Below are 24186 nucleotides of genomic sequence, written 5' to 3' on the forward strand. Positions count from 1 at the left end.
TCTCATTCTTAGCATTTTAGCTAAGCCAAATACATTATCTTAGAATGTTGCTGCGTTATTATGGAGTCAAATGACCTCTTTTTACACTTCAGTGTTTTACACTTGAAAAATAAATCCCATTTTGTAGGAAATGCTCTTCTATTGAGGAAACCCATAGCATCTCAGTAAGGTCATATGAACTGTCTTACATGTGGTCAAAAAGAATATGGCAAATAATGCTTCAGAAAAACAGATTTCATGGCCAGAAAATAAAAAATTAAAAACAAGGGAAGATATAGAAGAAATACACAGCACTTTAATTGTAGTATAAGGTGATGCACGACTTTAAGGATGCAGTGAAATCCCACAAGGTTGGGATCAGTTAGTACTTGTCTGACCATCTGATATGCTAACCAGTCAATGAAACCTGAACAGAACCATCTTTCACTCTGCATTATACACAGTTTTTGAAAATTCTGTTTTTTATTTGATGTTACAGTATACTGTATTTAGTACATTTAGAGAAACCCAGATGAAAATGTGGACCTTTTCCTTCAAACACTCTTTCATCCATCAAGCAGTAGTAGCATCCAGCAAAATCTGTAAGGTTCGCATAATTAGCAGGAACCATAATGTTTTTGGCATACTTGCATCATCATGAAATTTGGAAGCTAACATGTTCTTTAATAACTGTTAATAGCTACCACAAAATATAGTAAACCTTATACATACATTCACATACATTATACATTTTGTAAAAAAATCAGTCTAATTAGTGATCATAATTGACACAAATCTACTATATACTCTTACAGAAAATGTACTATAACTATGGTCAGGATCAGTTTTATTCTAAACTGCACTTTTGATCTTTGTCACAGAAAGTGAAGAATAAAAATATAACTGATCTCTAAACAAGTTTATTGAAAGTAATTTCTTGTTTCTAGTAATGGCTGCTTTGTAGGCTTAAATCTATGTACAAGCACAGCTTTATAATGGATTTTACCTTGTCCTTCTTTGCATGTTCCTTAAATTAAATTAATATGAATGGATCCTTTTAAATACTTTCAGCCTTTTTATAGAAATAAAATGTATGACAAGGATTCAGTGTGTTCACCACAGGGCATAAAATATCATTGTAAGAAGAGGCACTGCTTTTTACAAATGTTGGGGGTATTGTTACTCTAAACACAAGCTTTTTGCACCAGAAACTGGACGAACTTTCCATTAAAGAACGTGCCATGACTTATATCCGGAGGGGGAGAAAAAAGAAAAATCTTTACAAATGAAGTAGCTAATAGTTAAGAATTGTGAACATAATGATGTCTCTCATAGATCCCTTTTTTAACTGAGGAATTTACTCGGTGGAATATATTAGATTTTAACAAGACAGCGATGTCAATGACACTATTGGCAGCTGTGTTAACAGAGAAGGAGCTAGCTTTGTACAGCAGAGCAGTTATTACATTTCTCCAGAGACCATGACTCATTAATCAAATATTCATACATCTCTGTAAATACACACAGAACAGAGAATCTCCTCAGAGGAGAGCATCCCTAATACAAGTGCCCTTTCATGTTGCAGTGACAAAATCCTGAGAACACGCGGTCATGTTTTACATTTGTAATGGTCAATGTACTATCAGGTTGCCCGTTTCCTAAAAACAGACCACAAATGAATTTACTGACTATAGGCTACATGTTGCAAAGCTAAAATGATCCTATTGTGTCCTCATGCCAATATACTCTTTTTCAACACCAAGTCTAACAGACAGCCAATTCTTCCCTTTGGTGCTCAACATCAGAGGAGTAACTTTTTCCCATATGGGTGCCTGATCTGTGGCCATTCACCAGCTAATACAAGAATTTGTATTTAACACGAAAACAACAAACCATTGCTCAAACTGAGAAGGATCAGAGGACTTAGCCATGGAAACATTACATTCTGCAAAAGGATATTTTCTTTTCCTCCGGACACAATTACCAATTGTGTGTGTTTCACTGTGTCGAATTTTTCTGTGTCAGTTAAATCGAGTGTATAAATAGTTAGTACGTATGACTAGTTTTAATTTAGTGCAGTTAGCTGTGTCTTATAAAGCCTTACAAATCTAGCTTTTATTTTAAAGTTTTTGTCCTGTACTAAACACATGACAAAGAATTGCTTCTAAAAGAATGGCACAATCAAAAGCTCTGGGTAGGTCACATACAGCCAGGCAGGAAAAGCAATACCTGGGACCTGAATTTCAGAGAAAACTAAAAGCCATGATGTCTAATAACCAGAAATGCGCACAGTTGTTTCATGTTCGTGCACAGTGAAGTGCTGTCGGAATTCTAAAAGACTCCAATAAAAAGAGAATGTACTCATTTTCTATGGAATTTTATTGTTCTCTTTAGAATAAAAATGAGATCAATGGGAAATGAATGCATAAACTTGTTTAAAAAAACAGATTTGCGGCACTATTCTAGATATGAAAGAGGGCACCATAAAGTAAGAAACATCCTTAATTTCACTACATTCACAAGCAATAAATGCATACAAGAACTAAACTGCGTGCTCTTCTGTGCTGCTCTAATGTTACCAAATTTTCTTACAGTTGAATATGAAAACACTGTTACGCTTTAACACATTTCATGCATTTTACATAACAGTACTGTGTTTTGCTTCCTTATTCAACTGCAATACTGGATCTAGATTCACTAATAGAATGATAGTGGAAAACTGGAACTTGTTTTTAATTATGTTATTTCTCACAAAACTATGTGCATAATGAGAAGTTTATATAGGAGCCCAATTAGCAATTGTAAAGCAGGAGGACTGGTTACCTAAAACATAATTTATAAGACAGTATTTGGGTTTCCTGTTACCTGAATGGCATTATTAATATATACACTGAAGTTTTAAATATCTCTGCTTTAAAACCATAAATGTATACAACAGCTTTCCTCTAGTAACAATATGCATGTGCAAGTTTTTTAGGTTCCCAAGGATATCTCTCATATTTTATTTTTGCTCTATCTTTTACTGGTAATTCAAGTAAAATGCTAAGCTTTAATTCTGACTTCATGTGGCACTGAAGATATCAAAGTATAGTATTTATTTCTCCAAATATATACAAAAATTCACTTTATTCCATGGATGATCTGTGCTCGTGAATCCCAATAAAACCTCTAATCATCATCAGAAACCTGATTCTTCTCCAGCCTTTGGAACTTCAATTTTTACAACACAGTAATGTTGTCGTAGTATGTTTTGGTCCAGAGCACCAAAGCAGTTTGACAAAGCAGTAGTATTTCAGTTATTATTTTTGTGTATAACGTCCATTGTTTTAGAAACCATTTGTTGTACATTATTTGTACATCAACTGTCCATGTTGAGACTTCAAGCTTTAAAATATCTTCACAAAACCAAGTATTAAAATTAGTTTTAGTTGCAATTGTTCCTCACTTTGTTACACTGGCTTTGGTATGTTTACAGCAACACAAAATCTCCCATACTAGTTTCAGGTCTCCTTAATTCTCCAGAAGGCAATTCTTTTCGCTCAAGGGTTTGTGAACAAGTGAAGTCATAGTCCTGTCCATGACCTTTAACAAAGGTAAATGCAGGATATTTCTCTTTAGACGAAGGCTTTAAAACCTGAAACAAACACACACACACACAAAACAGGAAAATCACTGACATTTAAAATATGCACAAAACATGAGATTGCCAGATTTATTGCCATTCATATATTCCAAAACAACTAAATGAATCAGCAAAAGAAATCATTTAACAAACAACTTTCTTAAAACCTACAACTGTTATCTACCCTTTATGAGTGTAAAAAAAGTAAAACTCATTCTGTAAGACACTACTGACATTTGGCTCCTTGGGTGGACTTCGGCTAGTGTCCACCACCTAGATTCACGAGTCTAATATCATTCTCTCTGAAAATCTTCCATAGACCTTTTTCAACTGGTGGGACTTTCAAATATAAACAGACCATAAAGGGTTAAATAAAATACGTTTTAAGTACACAATTGTTGTTGAGGCTTGACTGTCTGAATGGCCATCTATGACCAGTAGTAACGCAACACAAACGTCAATTAAAAATATGCAGCACTTTCCATTTTAAGGGAAATGGCGCCACCTGCTGTACTGGTACATTACAGCTATTCGTTAAATAGTAACCAATATGTAACCGACGGCTAGTAAGCATATCTTTAAAAAAAAACAACCCGATACTGAATCTCATGCATTAATTCTGCTTACCTTTGTAATTTCCTGTGTGATCCTTTCAAAGTCTTGAACATTTCTAGAATAAAATCCAATAGTGCAGCTTGGGTCCATTTTACTGAAGGGCATCTTTTTAGGCGATGGACAGTGGTATGACTACAAAATCATAAAAAAATACTTTTATTTACTTTTCACACCCGAAGGAGACTCCACAGCTGAAAAGTTGTGTTTCTTTTATTCTCTTTTCAGCACCGAATAAACCTTTACTTGTTCATCTGTATAGTGTGCTTCCCATTGAAAATAACTGAATCAGTATGTTCAGAGTGGGCAGAATTTGTCATTTTAATGAATAATTAAACACGAATGTAGCTGTCCCTAAATGGCAATGCTACAGAATTACATAGTACTATAGAAGGAGTTGTCTGATTAAGAAAGCGGTTAAAGGAAACTGGTAAAATAAACTATAGCACTCAAGCAAATAACTACTGTTAAGTACAGCTGTTAAGTCAATCAACTAACTACTGTGTTAACTACAGCTATTAATTATAACTCTGAATTCAAACTGTCATGACTCAGCTGTTCTGTTAATAATTGTAAAAAAGGTAACAAATAAAACAAACTGTATATAGAATATTTACTTAGAATAGTTATATCTTGCCATATTTACAAACACAGATATTATGATGGCAATTAACTTTTAGAATACCATGCAAGTATTACACAGCAATTAAAAAACCTTCCACCAGAAGATATTGTAAGAACCTGCTTTACTCTTGCTAAATTCTGACCACTATTCCAAACTCTATTCTTGTTACATTCTTCTGTCCCAACCTTACTTGTCAGAAAAGAACATAAATCTACCTTCTCTTTTCAGTAATTGAGCTGAAGCTGATTTAGATTCATACCTTTAAGTACTAAAAGAAACTATTAAATTCACATTACTAAAAACATGGTCAGCTCTTTGTATTTCCATATTACCTCTAGTGGGAAATCGCTTGTGCTGACATCTACAAAAGACTGGCAGTAATGAGGATCCATGTAAATCAAGCTGTCATCTACAAGGACAAAACAAAAGACAAGTTATTCAAAAACATCTTATTATTACAATGCATATCATCCAATTTCTATGCAGAATAGCTCAAAGTCTATAGATAGTGTTAGGCTTCATGCACATCTTGAGAATCTTTTTCTTCTCATTTTGTAGGGCAGATTAAATTTCGCATAATCAAATCTGGTTGTATAAGCACATTTTTTATATAGTAAAGGGGCTGTCATTTAATTTTTTTGTGGAGAAATTACTTTTACAAACACGCAATTATATTCTCAAATTTGCATATGATAAATGCTTGGTAGAAGTAAAGGCTGGCAGGAAAAATGTATTGCTTGTCATTTAGACATCATCCAACAGTGTATCTCAAATTGGTAAAATGTAAATGTGTAAATATTGACTGCCAAGATGTACAACTGAAGGTTTCTTAGTGCTTATGAAGGTGATGAAGGGAACCTCACTTTATGCTGAAATGAATATTATGCATGTATCTTATGGAAATCAATTACTCTTGCAAGTTGGAAGATTTGGTTTTGATGAATAGACCCAGCTTTGATGGGTCAGATAAAATAAAATGAGTGCTATTTCAACTGTTCTGCTTACCAAATATGAATGCATTAACTTCTCACAGCTCTTTATGAAAATTATGTAAAATTATCTCCTTTCCCCAACACTAACCTTGAAACCCTACAAAGTAATAGGCTTGTTTAGGTTTCCCTCCAATGATCCCAAGGCAATACTCAAGACTTAAAATGCCCTATTAAGAGGGGAAAAGGAATTAAAAAAAACAATTTCAAATAAAACATTTCACAGTCCTCAAGCAAAATGAAAAATCTACCTGTGCAATCATTGATAAAACACTCCTATGTTTTAAGACCATCTTTGTGTTATTTATAGATGAGAAAATACACCAGTCATTTGTTGATGTTGTCAAAAATATGCAACAGAAACATTTACTTAAATGACATTTATGTTTACATCAATATGAATACATTCCACTTATGTACAAAGTTTAGGTACGTTTCAAGAAAAGTGGAAAGAAAGAAAAAAAACACCTTTAAGATTGGAACAGGCTGAAGTTGCATTTTTTTCTTTTCAATTACCCTCTACTCATTCTTTTGCAGTCTGTTCCTTCCTTTTACCTCTTTCTTACAAGAGGGAGTGTCGCCAATGCAGGTTATTACCTCACAGTGCAAAAAGAGTGCCAATTACCCAGACCTATTCTACATTCCTAAATTCAACATTAATCTCAAAACTTTGGTAACCATGGATTGATATGGATGCACAGTTATCCCTCTCTCCGCAGAAGAGAAGGTCTACCTGATAAAATGTTGTTAAAACATTTTACATTAGATATATCTGATATATACTGTAAAAAAATCAGCACGAGATGTGGCTCAATTCAACAGAGGATATACTGTATATCTAAAACTATGTTTTTCAGGGTAATATGACTTAACAGGCAGACATGTGAGGAGCAATAAAATAGACAATACACTATTCTCCCTATATTTTGTCAACTATGACAACGGTCGCCATCAAATTAAACGAAACCAAAAAAATGAAATCAATCTCACACTTTCATATAGACACCCAGACATTACACACAACACTACCGGCAACAGTGTGAACAATAAGGTAAGATTTACCTTTACAAACTCATAGTATTCAGGATTACTTTTTTCCCCTCCAAGCCTTACGGGTATAAGAATAATTACAGCTTTTCTGTCTGTGTTGGGTTCAGCGTCCAGCCCCTGAGCACACCCCTGGTGACTATCAATAACATCAGCACTGTAGACTGAAACCAATCAATATAAAAAAGGGTCACGTTAGGGTCATTCATCACTTACACAACACAAAAGCATGAAATTGATGCAAGAATTAAATTTCAAAAAGCAGTACTGCAATCATGAATACGGTATTTATTTGACATACTGTACCTAAGATTTAACAATTTCTTCTTTTTATACAAAAGGGGATTTAGAAGCAGGCAGGTTAGGGGCTCATACGATCAGGACCTATCACTCCAATGCTCTTTATGCAGGTTCAATGCATTGAAAGAGACTACATTTCTTATTTGTATCAGACCATCGACTGCAGCCTTGAATTCTATTGAAGACCATGAATTTTCTGAACAAAAAGAGGACCAGAAGAATGAAGAAGACATATTCTTCGGGAAGTATTGAGAAGAATGACTTTGCTAAAAATGCAGCTATGACAAGCCAACACACTAGCAACACTTAAGATGCATTTAACCACACTGAACATTGTGCTTTTTCCTGTAATTTCAAAGGGGAGGTCAAGCTGGGCACAATGCCCAGACTCCCTTCTCAGAAAGACTCATTTTTCATACCTGTGCAATCCTGAGCAACATAAACTGTTATGCCTTGCAATTCAGGGTCTGTTGCTTCTTCAACAGCTTTTCTAGGAGACACAAAGGTAAGCATACACTGCACAATAGTGTTTGATTCTAGCATATTTGAGTCAAAGTGATCGTTTTTTTACAGCTAAGAAACATTACTAAATGGCATCTAAATATTGCATGCTCCTACTATGTGGCAAGAGAATTTATTCCCTGCTGTGTACGAATATGTGGACAGGGCCAGTGCTACCTTATAACTCTCCATATTCATAATTCAATGTCTTTCATTTCATTTGGCCCTGTTTAATAAGAAGGGAGTAAAATCAAACACTTATGTGTTAGCCAACTGAATGACCTTGTAACAGCCTCAGAAAGGCACTCTTTATGGCCCACTGCAAAATATCTTTTGCCTTTGTAGATTTAGTTAACTAATATAATCCAGTAGAGTCTGGCATTTATGAAGCTGTCCATAAGCACCTTAAATTGACTTATCGAGTTTATTTTCAGTTTATGAAGAGGTTATTTCCATATCTAAACATCACTGCTTAACTTTAAGCATACCTTCTTAGCTTTGCCTCTTCGTGAGTAAAATTTCAGGCAGAAACACTAAGCTAGATCTGCAAAACATAAACTGTGCTGCGTTTTCAGTTTGTTTGCCACCAGGTGACACTGTTTCCACAGAAGGTCTTCATTTGCATGTTATGAAGCACAAAATTATTTCATAATTGTGGGTATTTGAATAATACACACAAAAAATATGAAACGCACAGCACTGTTTATGTCTTTCTCACTTTATTATTAAACGGTTAGATCATATAAGCTCATTAGTGGATTCCTGTTATTTTAATAAAGTAGTAGTTATCAGTTAACCTTCTGTCATTTGTTCAATTAATCTAGCTCATATTCTTTGACCCATATCACGCAAACCTCAGAGCCTCACAAGGTAATTAAGTTGTTCTCCAAGGTTTTGAAACCTACTAGAAAGGCAAGCACATGTGAATTCTAATTCATTACATAAGCATACCTCAGAATGTGTGCTACCACAGCTGGCCCATACCAGTCCCCAGCTGTTTTCCCAGATGTGCGCCCATGATCTATAAGTCTGTGCACACCCAGCTGTGCCAAGGGTGAGTCCCCAAACCAAGAGATGATTTTCCTGTGATAAATGCTACCGACGTGGGAGCTGTCATCCTCAGATCTCTTCTCAGTCTGCGGTATTGGACTGGTTTCAAGTGGCTTCTCTCCCTGCAATGATGCCTCGAAAGAGGCTACAAGCTTCCTGGCAGCATTGGCAGTCCACGTCTCAGTGTCCAATCCTTCTATCTTTAATGCATCAGGCCAGGTCCAGTCTGGAATTAAAGACAGAAGACATTGGCTGCATTTTGTGATTTAGAATCATGTCCTAGAAGTCTCTTCAAATACAATTTCCAGGGCAAAATCTTGACTTTATTCAGATGAACAGGTATATTTTTGAATGCAAAAATTCTTATTTCATACTTGGCAGTCTTAAGTCACCTTCCTTCCGCATGGCAGGAAGCTCTGCTGTAAGGCCAACTGTAAATACATTTATTGGCTTAATTGCTTACCTGATGATGAAGAACTAAAAGAAAGCAAAATGACCATGAGTAATTGTTGCATTAAATAACGCACTTCATGCATGCATGATTAATTTCAATAGAATATTTCAACAGAATAATAGTTCCACATACTTAGTAATACAAACTGTACAATTAACATCTCTTTTTTCAGTGGAAATGTTCTTTATAACAGTCACAACATTTAGTTTCTACTTCTTACTAATTTTCAAAAGCAGTAAACCGTGTTTGTATTATTTATACTTCATTCTACTACTGAATAATTACCTTTATGAGTGTCGGGCCTTTATGCATCCTCAGTAGACAACAATCAAACAGTTTTTTTCATCATGTTACAATACTTACTCTTCCTGATGGTTAACAGGATAGCATGACTTTTCATGAAAGTGATTAAACAAACAGAATAAGTGTTGAGGCTGGTCACTTTAGGTGTGGCGCTAACCGTAAAGACAAAGGCAAAGGTTATAATGCACTAACATTATGACCTTGCAATGTGTCAGAATCTGTAACAGACCTATAAATATCTTTAAGTGGCCATTACTTATTTTTATAGGCAAAGATATCTTTAATGGCATATTTCAGATCAAAAGGAAGCACATGTTAATGCTTAAATATTGCTTTCTAATTGACTACATTAAATGTTTTCTAAATGACAACATAAAATCTGCTGTAAATCTGACTTTCTCAGTTTTATTTTATAATCTTTAATGAGCCTCTTTCTTGAAAGGGAACGAAGAAATCTGCCCACCGTATCTTTTGAATACATATTAAATATGAAAACTCAATAGCAATACAAAGCTTACTTACAAGATCTACTTTGACAAACTGGTTTTAAGTTCTTTATGTAGAAACAAACACATACAACACAAATGAGTCATTTTTTAAACATAAATGATCTTTACTTGCTAAAATCCTTTTGATTTCACACTGAGTGGCAATCTACAACAAACACTATCAGTTACAATTCTACTTTGTTACAGCATACAGAAAGCCATCATGTTTTGCAACCAAAACTACTTTCCAAATGAATGTGGAAATGAGTAAAGTTTATGATAAAACATCTACGAAACCAGTCAAACATCTGATTCTTGTGCTTGTGCAAAATTGCTATACAACTCAAACCTACATTTTTTTTTCCATTTCTTATAGTACTTCTAATCACAATGCAAAATATTGCCTATTGGTAGTGCAACAGCTGAAACGAAGGACATTCAAAAAACAACATCATGCAAATACTTCATGTGATTGGCAGATAACTGAAACATACCAAGGGGTGAATATAAATATGAGCACTGCACACACCAACCTCTGCCTAAGAAGTGAAGGACCAGGGCCTGTGCCAGCATCATCTGTCCAGCCCTCAGAGTACAGCCCCAGCCACAGTCTGAGGACATGTTGGTGCCGGATATTGCAGGGAACTCCTCTCTGTAGGTCAGCCACACGCGAGAGGTGAAGTCTTTACGAAAGGCCTCTACATTTCCTGTGACATGCTCACTCTCGGAGGCCTCACTGCTACAGCCTTCCAAGGAACTCTCCATTTCTGGAACAGGTACAACAGACACTAATAAAATATACTCTACTGAAGGAAACGTTCCACCCATTTTAATAGTGTTAAAATGTTTTTAGAAAGGAAGATGGACATTAGATACAGTTGTGAGAAAGCGTTTGTGAACCTTTAGGAATTATCTGGATTTCTGCATGAATGTCTCCTAAAATGTCATCTGATCTTCATCTAAGTCATAATAATAAATAAAGACAGCCTTATTTAACAAACAACACCCACAACATTTTACATGGTCATATCTTTATTGAACAAATGGTTTAAACAATCAAGGTCATTGATGAGAAAAAGTATGTGAACCTCTAGGATAATGACACCTTGAAAACAGGGTAATTGAGGTCAGGTATTCGAATCAATGAGTCAGATGTTCCAATCAATTCAGGTGTAGGTTTGACCTGCCCTGCCGTATAAAATAATCACACAAATTTGGTTACCTGTTCTTCACAACAGAATTCTGTTGAAGTGCAATATGGCCCGATCAAAAGAGATTTCAGAGGACCTCAGAAGAAGAGATGTTGAAGCTCATAAGTTCAAGCAAGACATTCCAAAAATATATATGAACTGAAACAGTTTTGTATAGAGAGGAATGGGACAAAATACCTACTAACCACTGCGCAGGTCTGATCAGCAGCAACAGAAAGTGTTTGGTTGAGGTTATTGCCAATAAAGAAGGTTCCACTACTTACTAAATATAAGGGTTCACATACTTTTTCCATCAATGACCTCGATTGTTTAAACCATTTGTTCAATAAAGATATGTCAATGTAAACTGTTGTGGGTGTTGTTTGTTAAATAAGACTTTATTTATTATCATGACTTAGATGAAGATCAGATGACATTTTAGGAGACATTCATGCAGAAATCCATATAATTTCAAAGGTTTCACACACTTTTTCTCACAACTGTATGTTACGTATGTACCATTAATATATATAGAAACAAAACATGACTTTAATTTGAATAAAATTGAGTTCACATGCATATGTTATTTATCATGACACTTAAATCATTTATGTTCATTTTTGGTTAAATGTCCAAACAAAAGAAATCCTATATAGAAATGTAGACGATACACAGTATGAAAATTACTGCATCAAATTAACATTTTTTGCTCTCAAACAGAATTGGCAGTGAATTATGCTTCAAAAGTCACTTTTAAATGTATAAAACACGGTTCTTATCTTTACCTTCTGCTTTGAAATGATAGCATTTTCCCAATACGAAAACTGGAGAATTTCTGCTAAAACACGTCTTAGTTTTCAGAATCCAGCCTGAGATTTTTAAAAAGAGATAAATGTACATCACAAGTTAAGACACAAATATGGGCTAATTAATGTGTTTGGAATAACAAATGTCTAAATTGATGGGTTCCAAGAAAGTACCTCACTAATAATTGAATTATTACTGCAAATGAAAACAAAATGTTCATTGCAAAATTAAAGGTAAATGCTGGACATCCAGTATAATATTACAGAAGGCAATTGGTTTTGGGTCTAAACCCAAATGTCTGAATTACATATTGCAAAATGATTAACGTTTATGTTGAAAGCACTATTCCTTTTGAGCAAACATGGCTAACTGGACATAGACAAAGTGGACTAGGCATTGAACAAAATATTTCAACAAGAAATGGACCTTAAACATCACACAACTCAAATACACAAAACGGTAAAGCATAGCATGAAGCAAGAACAACAAGCAGTTAAAGCAATATTAGAACTAGGAAGAAAAAATACATCAGCCTGGAAAAACAAGATTTTAATTTATGTATTTATGTAATACACATGAATCTAATCAACTATTATTCACTCTGCCTTTCATACAAATACATATTCCCCATATTCCCAGAGTTTTATAATTTTACCTTGGTATCAAATCCTATTTTATTATCAAAACATTGTTGAATGAAAATGGTTCTCATGCTGTTGTGGTATGGTATGATAGATATAGTGATCCTAAAGTTTAAAACAACTAAACTTACTTTTTCTGTAACGACCTACAGCCTTTGTAATAATTTGCAGAGTCCATCAAATGTACTTACTGTATTTGACATTGTGCCAAGCTGACATAAACCGCGTTTTCAGTTTCTCCACCTCATCTGGTTCCTTATTCTCCATTCTGGCCTCCAAGCAATGGAACCCATCACAACCCTTTGGTAATGACTGCCCCCTGTAACTTCAGCCGAAAACTGAAGACCACGTATCAGTATAAAAGTAAAATAAATTTTAGTCAAGTCAGTTTTATACTTAATATGGTATTTCTTAACTTTACTGCGGCAAAAAAAGTAACAACACGCGAACGCATTATGGTTGTCTTATCATCAAGACTAGAAAAATCCGGAAATACCGTTATCAAAATTACGATTCATAACCAATGCTTACAATTTACTGAAACTTGGAAGATCACGCCACATATTAATGATAATCACAACAATAAAACATTTTAATAATACAATTTATAGCGCACCTTTTTAAGCAAACATCCCAAAAAGATAACCGTGCCTACCATGAAGAAGCTGAAAAGATATCGCAACGGTGTGGAGATGAAAATGTGGTTTATTTTGCATCTTCTCTACTAATCTGTAATTTCGTGTTAAACTCTTCGCTAATGAAACAAAAAGAAGTTTATTTTAATGTTCCTGACTTTCGCGGAACTCCTAAAAGGAATCGTTAACTTAAATTTAAATTTCAAAAGGTCGGCGTTATATACAGTATATACCACTATTACATACATATAAATATATATCACTACACTGTATCTCCTGTAATATATTTCTCTCACTGAAAGGGACATTAAAGTCGTTTAAATGAATACAAATTATAAAGGCAATCGTATTATTCGTAAAGATCAGAAATTTAACTTGCCCCCACCGCCGTGTTATCCTTAGTTTATGAAAAACTTTTCCAAGAATAACACGTGAGAAGACTTGAAACAATGTAATATTTTGAAAGATTTGATCAATTTGAAACGCAGCTCTCTCGGTCTAATGTATAGCATCTCTGTATCAAGATCCAATTACTGTTCATAGAGCTTTTTCAAATCACTAATTTTTAACACCTATTACAGCATCATTCCGATGAGCTTACTTATAAAATAAGACAACAAAGCATATATACAACATCAGTCTTTCAGGTGACTTACCAACAGCGTGTTTACATTTTGAGGGAGCGCGACAGTCTCACAGTGTTTGCGTCACCACGCACGGGCTGTAGCAGAGGTTGGTTGTGTTACTCTACTGGGATCATCTTTGAGTGAATTTACAGCCATACATTTGAGAAAAATATTAATGGTGTAGCTGCTACCCATCCTGTTTGACATACTTTCCTCACACACGATCCAATGAACTGGTTTTAGGTATATATATAGGTTTCGACTACACTTCTTTGTAACATAATTCTTAGTTCTACCAAAAACAGCCGATTATACTGTCAGTATACTGTGCTTCAAATCGACTTATTCAATAACAATAAAAATAAATTATCTTTGAGTCAGTTGCAAGAGTGAAGCAGACTATTATTTTAAAAAAAATCTTCTTAAAGAGACAGTATGTATGGTGTTAAAACGTTTTCATTTGTTATGTGGATTTTTCTTGTTTATCGGTAAGCCTCGAGCAAGGTATTTTAATATCGACAGCAAAACGCAAAAAAAATCGTAAAATCATCAGTTCGAGAATCCAGACGCAGACAAGAAAAATATACGAATTAAAAACTGCTGTAGGATGTTCTGTTAGAATCTTTTATTATGAGCTGAAGTTAGCGTTAATAAGTGTAGTCGGACAAATAAATGCTGATAGTTTTACTAGTTTTTTTATCATGGTTTTAAAAGATTCGATGTCTTTGTTTTGCATTTTAGTCGTGCAAATTACCTAATGAGTTAGGCCTTAAGCAAATAATACATTCTCCTTGTTGATAGCATGTGTAACAGGAATCTCAGGAAACTACGCTGGCCAGATGTAAGTGTGCTAACGACATGCAGTTCACAGATTATTAGCTATTAGATTTCCGATTCCAGAAGATTGTTTCCCTCCAGACAGGATATGAATCATTCATTACTGTACCCAACAATTCATCCGAACCAGTTTCTTATAATGTTGCAGACGCTGAGCATTTTGAAAGACAAAATAAGTTATAATAATATCAATATAAAATCAGGTAATGTATTCAAAGTAGAAAACACTCCCCTATCATAGTAAGTTAACTTTTTTACTATTTTAGGTGTTATTTCGCCGTTTAACCACTTTTTATACATGGTATTGCCCTGCGTATGTTAAGCTTTTAAAACTATGGGCTCGATTTTTCACCTTCCTGTCTTAGAAGTATACGTATATTTATTATCGGGGCTAACATCTTTAATGGATACTTTAAAAATAACTTAATACGATTCAACTACACGCGTTTAAGTTATATGAACTTGGTAACTTACATACTAATGGTGTGTTTAGCTCATTTCTTGCCGTGAGTCCCCTCAAGTCTGCTCCACGACCGTTTTCAGCTATCCTTACACAACTCCTACCAACGTTACATACGTGTATAAAATCGATATAGGAGAAAGGATGTAAATTTAGACAGACTGTCTTGTTGCCAACCGTAAATAAGGCAGACTTGTTTTTATTTTGTTGACGCGCGTATTTTCTGTTAGTTACGGTACCTAATTCCAACCACCTCCTTTCTACTCCAACAGCGCAGATCCAGAGAGCCTGGGAACCCCACCAGCTAGCGACCGAAGTCATGGCTGAACGCCGCGCCTTCGCTCAGAAAATTAGCAGGTAAGGAAGTTTAATCACGTTTTTAACGCCTTTTTAGAATGATTACCTTATTCACGAGGGCTCCGTTTTCATTTGTCGGGGGGTAGCTTCAGTCAGTGGGTCCTAGTTTTCCTGCAGTTCATTTCCAAATAAGGCCTAGTTGTATTAAAGATGCACCAATGACCCGCCCAGACTCCCCAGCCTGTTTTTCCTACTGTTATGTTTTTTTTAAATTGTACCCTTTTCCTCCACTGTCTGCAGTAAGCTTGAATTTTTCGTCCCTGTATAAAGGAAATCATTGTATCATTTTGGAGAACGGCTACAAAAGAGGAATCGTTTATAAACAGCCTGCAATTTAGATGAATGCAAATAGTATATTTTAGGCTGTCCCGTTGCAAAGAAATTATTTTTTTTTAAATACAGTTTTATGTAGTCTAGAAAACCTGTATTTAATCAGACTAGTACGTCGTTCGATTCACATGTGTTTTAACTGCCATATTAGAAATAATATTCCTTATATCATATTCTCTTCTCTTTATAGAGAAACGTAAGGTTCAAGACAAGAGCACGATAGAAGTTATATAATCTCATATCATATTTTTACTATTTCTACAATTGCGTCTGTTGTTATTACTGATGATATCAATATAATGTGAACTTGTAAAATACAGTGCTTAATTCCATCTTTAAACTGAAGCCTTTTCCCTACAGGAAAACTAGAAAAGATCTGTTAAAACAGTACCTTTGTTTTCAGAGTCTAGTCTGGAATATTTTAAAAGAGGTACAAATACATAGTTGTGAAACGTAAATATTGTTTAATATATGTGGAAACAGAAAAGGCAGATGTGAAATGTTCCAAAAATGGTCCACATTTAAGAATCTAATCAAATTATTAGTGCACATATGAAAAACAAAATGCTCATTGTAAAATCGCAGCAGGATATCTGATATGTTAGAAACATATGGTTCTGGTTAAGTGTGTTTAACTGAAGAGTTTTAACTGCATGTTACAAAGTGCTTCATTTTTATTATTATGTTTTAAAGCACTTATCTTTCTGAGTAATCTTGGCTGATTGGATCCAAAAAATGGATTGGATGCAGAACACTACACAACCCAACCACCCAAAACAGGAAGAGATGTAAACAAAAAAAAACATGAAGAGAAAAAAAGTCTGAACTTCAAATAAGATTAAAAATCTTATTGAAAAAGTGAAAACAGGATTGAAAAATTAAAGGAAATTTCAGTCTCGGATATTTATTCAATCTACTAATTACATTAGTGCATATATAACATTAAACCTTCCTTAATGTGTTTTAAAATCATATCTTTTTGAACATCAGATTTCTCACCTTCTTTTGAAGAAAAAAGGAGTTGTACAGTAAATGTTTTGAAACCCAAGAATGATGAAGACCTTGTAATTATAGTACCTTACTTTGGCTTGAGAATTCTTTACCGACAAAGACAAGTGGGTTGTGCTTATAACTGCATGCTTACTGTAAACAATACAACTTCACTGTAATTTACTAGCTAGTTAGGAAGTGCTATCTATAGAAAACTCTGGGCTTTATTCAGGTTGTGTTAGTTGATTAATGAATACACTCTTCAAGTCAAGGATTTCTTTTTAGCCATGTTGAGGTCAAATGTAAGGTTGTCTTTCACTGCTTTTTAATCATAGTCTGCTTTAAAATATGCCTTTTAGTGTCAGTTTTTAATACCTGTTTCCAAATTAAGAGAATGCGAAATGTACAACGGACTCGTTGGGCGTTTTGTTAGATATTTTTGTTGATACTGTTGTGGATAAGAAAGTAACACACACTGGGCCACAAGTTATAATTATATTGGTTTTTGAATGCTTGGATCATGTGGAGTTATCATCTACACATTACAATTTAAAATAAATAAATGCATGTTAAAGGAATAATAGACTGCGTGAGAGAAAATAAACATGTTAATATGAGTTAAGGCTCTTTGCTGCTTCACTGATTTTCTTTTTTGCAGTCTTATTGTGAACATCCCTGCTGATGTGTATTTTCAGATGTTGTTTTTGAGGTGACAGACAATCAAACTGGATTAAGACGTTTCCTTTCTAAATTTCTTGTTGCCAAGGGAAACAACCAGCGTTTTTAAATATGATGTTGAAGGGCATCAAAGGATTAAAAACAGTGACTGAATCATCTTATTTCCATAAATATGAAGGATACTGAGAGCCATTGTTTGTCTTACAGTTGACAGTGTGTTGCTGTGCTGTAAGGCGTAACATAATGTTCCTTGGGAAACTGAAGTTGGTAAATTTTCTTTTTTTCTGGTTTTATATTGTATCATTCCATGATATCTTCTATAAAGAACTTACAGGGTGTTTGTTATGGTATCAAGAAAAAAAAATCTCAAGCACACATTTCAAGTCAATCCGGTGATTCAGCAGAGAATATAGTTGTATGTTCCCTAAGATAAATTTCATCTGTTTAAGGGGCCCAGACTTGGGTGTGGGTGGGTTTAGACCTCCAAGCTTGCAAAGGCACCACCACAAAGACATTATGGTTGACTCTGGCATCTTCACGAAAGTTGTCTCCGCTATTAAAGAACTGGAAAAAACCACATGCACTGACTACTCTGGATTGATCGCTACATGTTCACCAAATTAAATCAGTCATGTGTGCAAGTGAGAATTTTAATGTGCTCTTCATTATTTTTAAACTTGCAATACAGATGAAATATTATGGGTTCTCCTGCTTGGTTGTATGGGCAAAGTCTCTGGCCTGAGCATAGGCTGAATTTTATGATCAAGGGTTCGAGCTTGGTTTATGTCACTAGCTAACTCGTTCAACTGACTAAGCGGTGCCAAGTCATATTTGTGGCTACAGTCGTGTGAAAAAGTAAGTACACCCTCTTTCAGTTCAATGGTTTTACACATCAGGGCATAAATAAGTCGTCTGGTCCTCACCAACTTCTATAATTAGACAAATCTAGCCTCAGATAACAGATGACACATAACAGATTTCTCTATGTCATTATTTAGAACACAAAAAGTAAGCCAAAATGTAGAAACCATGTGGGAAAAATTAAGTACACCCTTACTGGTTCCATAGGAATTGAGAAGGGAATTAGCAGCCAGGTGCTGCTAATCAAATGCACTTGATTAGTTGATCATCAGGAAGTGTGACCACCTCTATAAAAGCAGAACTTTTGGCAGTTTGGTGGTCTGGAACGTTCAGGTGTGTGTTAACACCATGCCAGGAAGAAAAGACATCAGCAATGAACTCAAGAGAAGCAATTGTTGCTGTTCATCAATCTGGGAAGGGTTATAAGGCCATTTCCAAACAAATTTCCATTATTTACAAATGTAGAACATTCGAGACAGTTACCAATCTTCCCAGGAGTGGGCCTCCCAGCAAATTCACCCCAAGGTCAGACTGTATAATGCTCAGAGAAATTGCAAAGAACCCAAGAGCTATATATAGGGATCTGCAGGGTTCAGTTAACATGTTAAATGTTAAAGTTCATGACAGTACGATCAGAAAAAGACTGAACAATGGTTTTCATGGAAGAGTAGCTAGGAGAAAGCCCCTTTTCTCCAAAAAGAACATGGCAAGACAGCTCAGGTTTGCAAAGTTGCATCTGAACAAACCACAAGATTTCTGGAACAATGTCCTTTGGACAGACGGGACCAAAGTGGAGATGTTTGGTCATCATGCACAACGCCATGTTTGGCAAAAACCAAACACAGAGTATTGCCACAAACACCTCATACCAACCGTCAAGCACGGTGGTGGAGGGGTGATGATTTGGGCTTGTTTTGCAGCCACTGGACCTGGGCACCTTGCAGTTATTGAGTCGACCATTAACTCCGTTTATACCAAAGTATTCTAGAGACAAATGTGAGACCATCTGTCCGACAGCTAAAGCTTGGCCCGAAATTGTGTCATGCAACAGGACAATGATCCCAAGCACACCAGTGCATCTACAACTGAGTGGCTGAAACAAAAAAGAATCAAGATGTTGAAATGGCCAAGTCAAAGTCTAGACCTCAACCCTATTGAGATGCTGTGGCGGGACCTTAAGAGAGCTGATGAATGCCCTCAAACATCAATGAACTGAAGCAATGTTGTAAAGAAGAGTGGGCCAAAATTCCTTCAGAAGGATGTGAGAGACTGATAAACTCATACAGAAATTAATTACTTCACGTTATTGCTGCTAAAGGTGGTTCTACAAGCTACTGAATCATGGGGTGTACTTTGTTTTTCACACATGGTTTCTGCGTGTTGGCTTATTTTTTGTTAAATAAATAATGACATAGTGGAATCTGTTGTGTTGCTTGTCACCTGAGGTTAGATTTACCTGTAATTTTAGGACCTGGTAAGGACCAGATGATTTTTGTTATGTCCTGATATATAAAACTATAGAATTGAAAGAGGGTGTACTTTCTTTTTCACATGACCGTATGTGCTTGCTTCAATCAATGCTGAATCTCCTGTAATGGACAGTTTCATCTTTATGTGTTAAAAGACAAGTGGCCTCAAGTGGGCAGGTTGGAGGTGTCTGCCATCACTCCCTCGTTCTCCTCTGTATAGTCACGGGGCTCGTAGCTGAAATCCAAGATGTAAAAACGCACAGTAGGCAATGATAAATCAGATGGGTACAACAAAAATAATTGGTAAGTCTAAATTAATTACATTGTCAGAATTTCAAAACATTATAGAATATGTGCCTACAATTTCTAAATGAGCAAGTGTTTTGGATTGTGGCCTGTGATGGACTGGTGTCTCATCCAGGGTGTACCCTGCCTTGTGCCCGTTGCTTGCTGAGATGTGGAAGAATTGGAAGAAGCGTTTAGAAAATGGAAAAGGTCACAATTACTTAAGTTTAGGGAATATGTGCCTACAATCCCACACGAGCAAGCCGTTTGCTTTGTGTTAGCATGGATGCAGGTTTCTTAATTTTAAAGACCTTTGGTTTTAGCCAAAAGGCAGAGAAGTGAAAGGTTTATTTCACACGAATTCCAGAAAATAAAGCCACCAGTATTTTTTTTTTACTTAAAGTATATGTGGTGAACCAGAAATGGAAACCCCAAGGTCACTTTTTGGGGTCTTTGGCCAACATATATTGCCTGTATGCGCCGTGACGAGCTTGCCATTGTCTGGAATTCTGCAGGGGGGTGTGTGGTATCAATCAGCTCGTGCTTGATGGATGAAAGTGGAAAACGCCGTCTCAGATTTCGTTCCAGAATATCCCATGAATTGGGTTAATATCATGTGACTGAGAGGGCCATGACATATGTATAACATCAGTGTCACACCCGTCAAACCATTGGGTAACCAATGATTATTCTTTGGTGGTGGCATTGTCAGTCTGGAAGACACTTCTCCCAACAGGAACGAAATACTGCAACATGGGGTAAAGATGATCACTCTTAGCCATTAAATACCTATTAGCATTGACTCTGTCTAAGAAAATAAAATGCAATCCATGCAATGCTCCCCCTACAACATTTCGGAACCATCCAAACCTTCACTTAGTGTTGGAACTGACCATATCCCATTTCTTCATTATTCAGTAGTCCATCGTCTGTGCTGTTTCGCACCACTGGACTTGCCAGTGTGCATTGCCAGGTGTGATGAGAGCTTTGTGCACAGCAATGTGACTGTGGAACTGTTTTTTTTATGAAACTCATCTCCTAGTTTGAAGTCTATGGTCAGTTGATATACAGTTGCTCTCCTGTTTTGCCTTGCACTTAGAATGAATGCGTGGATACCAAAGTTGCCCTTTGCTGATGTCTTTCAGTCAGACTTGCTGACATCACCTTAGACACAGCTTTTCATGAAACATCAGCAAGTTGAGTTGTTTTGATAAGTGGAACTCCTGCAATATGCACCCCCCCAAAAAATAGGTAGTTCTCAGTTAATGCGAAAACTAAGTGAACACAGCATTTTCATATTGATGTATTTAAGCCCAGAACCAAAATGGAAGAGAAAATGTTACTATTGGCATTTCTCACATTATATCCCATGATCAGAGATTGTTTTTTACATAAATGTGTAAAATGAGAGAAACAAACATGTGTTCTTAAAGGAAAATGACACCCTGTCATTAATGAGCAATAGCAAACAAGAAGCATGTTTATCCTGCAGTCTTGAATGCAGTGTGTGGGATTTTTAACTCGATGGATTTACAGTGATAATTTCACAATGGTATTAGCTAAAAGGGTTCAGCAGAGAGATCTGCAGTTTTGGGCTTCTGCTGTTAATTAAATGTTTCAGGGGTGCTGTGAACTGCGTTCTTGAGATGATCTTAGATTCTTGAAATTTCACATTTTTAGAAAGCCACTATCTAAAAATGGTCACCTCTTTGACAGATGGCGTGATTTTACCTTAGTAGGTGCTTTCTTCATATTTACGTTTGTCTGCTAGCTTTTTCTTTTTTCAAGGTAGCAGTGCAGACCCATTTATGGGCCACAGTAATTCAGAAAGATTCTCCAAATGCTTACCAAAGCCCTTTTTTATGAGGTCCACAAGCTTTTATTTGTTTTCAGCTTTCAAGTCTAATGTACAGCCTTGTTAGATGAAACACAAAAGGTCCTTACCCGAACCGTGAGGCAATCCAGATTCCATTACAAGTATTTTCACACACACAAAACTGCCTGTATCAAGTTAAACTGATGCTGGACACGAAGTTTCTTTTCTCCATCCTTTTCCTTTGTCTTCAATACCATTAACATTCTTTATTTCAAAGATGATATTTCTTCTTTTAAATATCTATAAATAATTTGCTTTCTGCTGTTCTTCCAATATTTAAATGGATAATTTGCATTACTTCATATAGAAGATAATCTTGAATTGAATGCTTGTCTTGATCCTGACAAAGTGTAGAACAGTGTAATCTTCATGCTATATGGATTTTGTCCTGATTTTTTTTCCAAAACTAGATAAAAAATAAAGTTGGCTGAAGATTTGAATTTTATCTGGTTGGAAACATGAATTGCATCTCATCTCTGTCATCTGTCTCTGACCAGACTTTTAGTCCTGAGCTCTCATCCATGTTGGTTTGTGGGTTCTTTTCCAGAAACGTACTGGAGCATGGAGAGCATTTTCCGTGCAGGTTGACGTGTGTCTGTGAAGAGCTTTCGTGTTTTTCAGGACTGTAGCAGCTGAGGTGCGGAAACAGATTGCCGGCTATGGGGGATCCCCACAGCTCCTGAAAAACCTAAATGTTGGTTCCAACACTTCCAGTAACACAGTAAGTAAACAGAAGACATCAGCAAAAACCACAGGAGACCATGTCTAGCTGCTGATAGGATAGTCATTTCTGTCTGTGCTTTGAAAAAATATATATATAATATATTCTTTTAATGAGTACGGAGAAGTGAAGTCATTTTGTTAATGTTAAGTTTTTGTATTTTCAGCAGTGTACTTGTTTAAAAAATCAAGCTGTCTCTCTTTTATCATATGACAGTTGTTTTTCCCTCTTGACATGTATTGTATTTTTCTGACAGTTTCAGTTGTTCTAATATTTATTTCACTTGACTACAGCTTGTTATTTCTGGCTACAACTTGGTTTTCCTGGTATTTCCCTCTTCGGCTTGTTTGTGGTAACCACAGAAACAGGGCAGATATCTCTTGGTATTGAGTGTTCAGTTTTAGTTCGGTTTCATTTTTGATTGGAGGATGTTGTGATTAAGTCTGAACTTGCTGTTTGGCTTCTCTCTCATTGGTTCTGTGCAAAGCCTTTGCTGAAGCGATTAGAAGCACCCACCATTTCTTAGTGGGTCTTATTTGTAGCTGTGCCCAGTATTCAAATGCATCTGCTTACTTCAAAAGTTTCAATTTATAAATCATAAACACAGTTACATTTGTTTGTCACAGTGGCTGTACAGTGTAAAGCTCTGTACTTAACCTGTGAGGTTATGCTCTCTTTTAGGCGTGAAATAAATGGTTTGGGCAACTGTCTATGCTAAATAAAATGTTTTTTGTCTGTTAAGTTACTGTTGTTCAAGTGTGTGTTCTTTCATTGTTTTTTTCTAAATACAGTAATGGTATTAGCTTATAATTGAGCTAATTGCAGGTATTTTAAATTGCCTTGTCTCAGGTCCCCTTTTCTGTTTGCAGGTTCCACTCACAGAAGCTGTGGACCCGGTGGATTTTGAAGAATATCTGCACACTCATCCTCCTGTTGTTGAATCAGGCCCCCTGAGGGACCTCATAGAGTTCCCACCTGATGACATTGAAGTGATCTACACCCCCCGAGAGTGTCGCACACTAGTACAGGCTGTGCCGGAAGAGGGGTGAGAGGGGCTTCTTATAAAACAAGAGAACACAGAAGATGCTGTAAACAGGATGAAAGAAGGAAATTTAGAATTGGGCCCAGATACTGTATACTGTATTGTGTCCCTCCTGTTTTTCATAATTTCACCTCACTTTCTTCTCTGCACTGGATCTCAGGTCACAGACAGAACATTTTACCTTAGTTAAGCAGAGCTCCGGTCTTCTCAAGTAACAGAAATAACAGGGTCCGCAGTCCTTAAGCCCAGGAACTGCTGCCAGTCTCTCGTCCTCACATTGATTAAAATGTTTCATCAGAATTTCAGTAACATCCACGGCACTACTGATAAATAAGTCTTGCCAAAGACTCCTAGCTTTCCCAGTGACTCTGCCAGCCACTACTGGACTTGTAACTGACAGATGGAGAAACA

At 35.9% G+C, this 24186-nt stretch overlaps 2 protein-coding genes across 13 annotated transcripts in view; one reads left to right on the forward strand and one right to left on the reverse strand.

The window, feature by feature from the left end:
• Positions 1 to 438: 438 nt before the first annotated feature.
• On the reverse strand, positions 439 to 13983 carry atg4c (autophagy related 4C, cysteine peptidase). Of its 2 annotated transcripts, none has more exons than XM_088927799.1 (11): positions 13900 to 13983; positions 12800 to 12946; positions 11946 to 12029; positions 10504 to 10737; positions 8627 to 8951; positions 7594 to 7664; positions 6890 to 7038; positions 5919 to 5997; positions 5171 to 5247; positions 4229 to 4348; positions 439 to 3613 (listed from the first exon to the last, which is right to left on the reverse strand). In XM_088927799.1, exons 2-11 carry the CDS (start codon positions 12873 to 12875, stop codon positions 3449 to 3451), a joined length of 1380 nt encoding a protein of 459 aa, XP_088783925.1. In that variant the 5' UTR covers positions 12876 to 12946; positions 13900 to 13983; the 3' UTR covers positions 439 to 3448. The 2 variants fall into 2 exon arrangements, with proteins under 2 accessions (XP_088783925.1, XP_088783926.1); XM_088927800.1 differs by lacking the exon at positions 13900 to 13983 and adding an exon at positions 13225 to 13361.
• Positions 13984 to 15461: 1478 nt separating this feature from the next.
• The window catches only part of dock7 (dedicator of cytokinesis 7), a 58913-nt gene continuing 50188 nt past the window's right edge, over positions 15462 to 24186 (forward strand). For all 11 annotated transcript variants that reach the window (XM_088926857.1, XM_088926858.1, XM_088926859.1 and 8 more), the window contains exons 1-3: positions 15462 to 15523; positions 22634 to 22733; positions 23603 to 23778. In XM_088926857.1, coding sequence (XP_088782983.1) covers positions 15486 to 15523; positions 22634 to 22733; positions 23603 to 23778 — 314 coding nt within the window. In that variant the 5' untranslated portion in view covers positions 15462 to 15485. The remainder of the gene's footprint in view (positions 15524 to 22633; positions 22734 to 23602; positions 23779 to 24186) is intronic.

The sequence above is a fragment of the Atractosteus spatula genome, chromosome 11, assembly GCF_055471065.1.
Source record: "Atractosteus spatula isolate fAtrSpa1 chromosome 11, fAtrSpa1.hap1, whole genome shotgun sequence".
Classification (NCBI taxonomy): domain Eukaryota; kingdom Metazoa; phylum Chordata; class Actinopteri; order Semionotiformes; family Lepisosteidae; genus Atractosteus; species Atractosteus spatula.

Excerpts from the sequence above, each read along its gene's own strand:
- atg4c (XM_088927799.1), bottom strand. The coding sequence starts at position 12,875 with ATGGAGAATAAGGAACCAGATGAGGTGGAGAAACTGAAAACGCGGTTT. Across the intron at positions 7,665-8,626 it reads GTGGTAGCACACATTCTGAG|AAAAGCTGTTGAAGAAGCAA; the intron begins GTATGCTTATGT and ends TGTGTCTCCTAG. Across the intron at positions 7,039-7,593 it reads TGTTGCTCAGGATTGCACAG|TCTACAGTGCTGATGTTATT; the intron begins GTATGAAAAATG and ends GATTGGTTTCAG.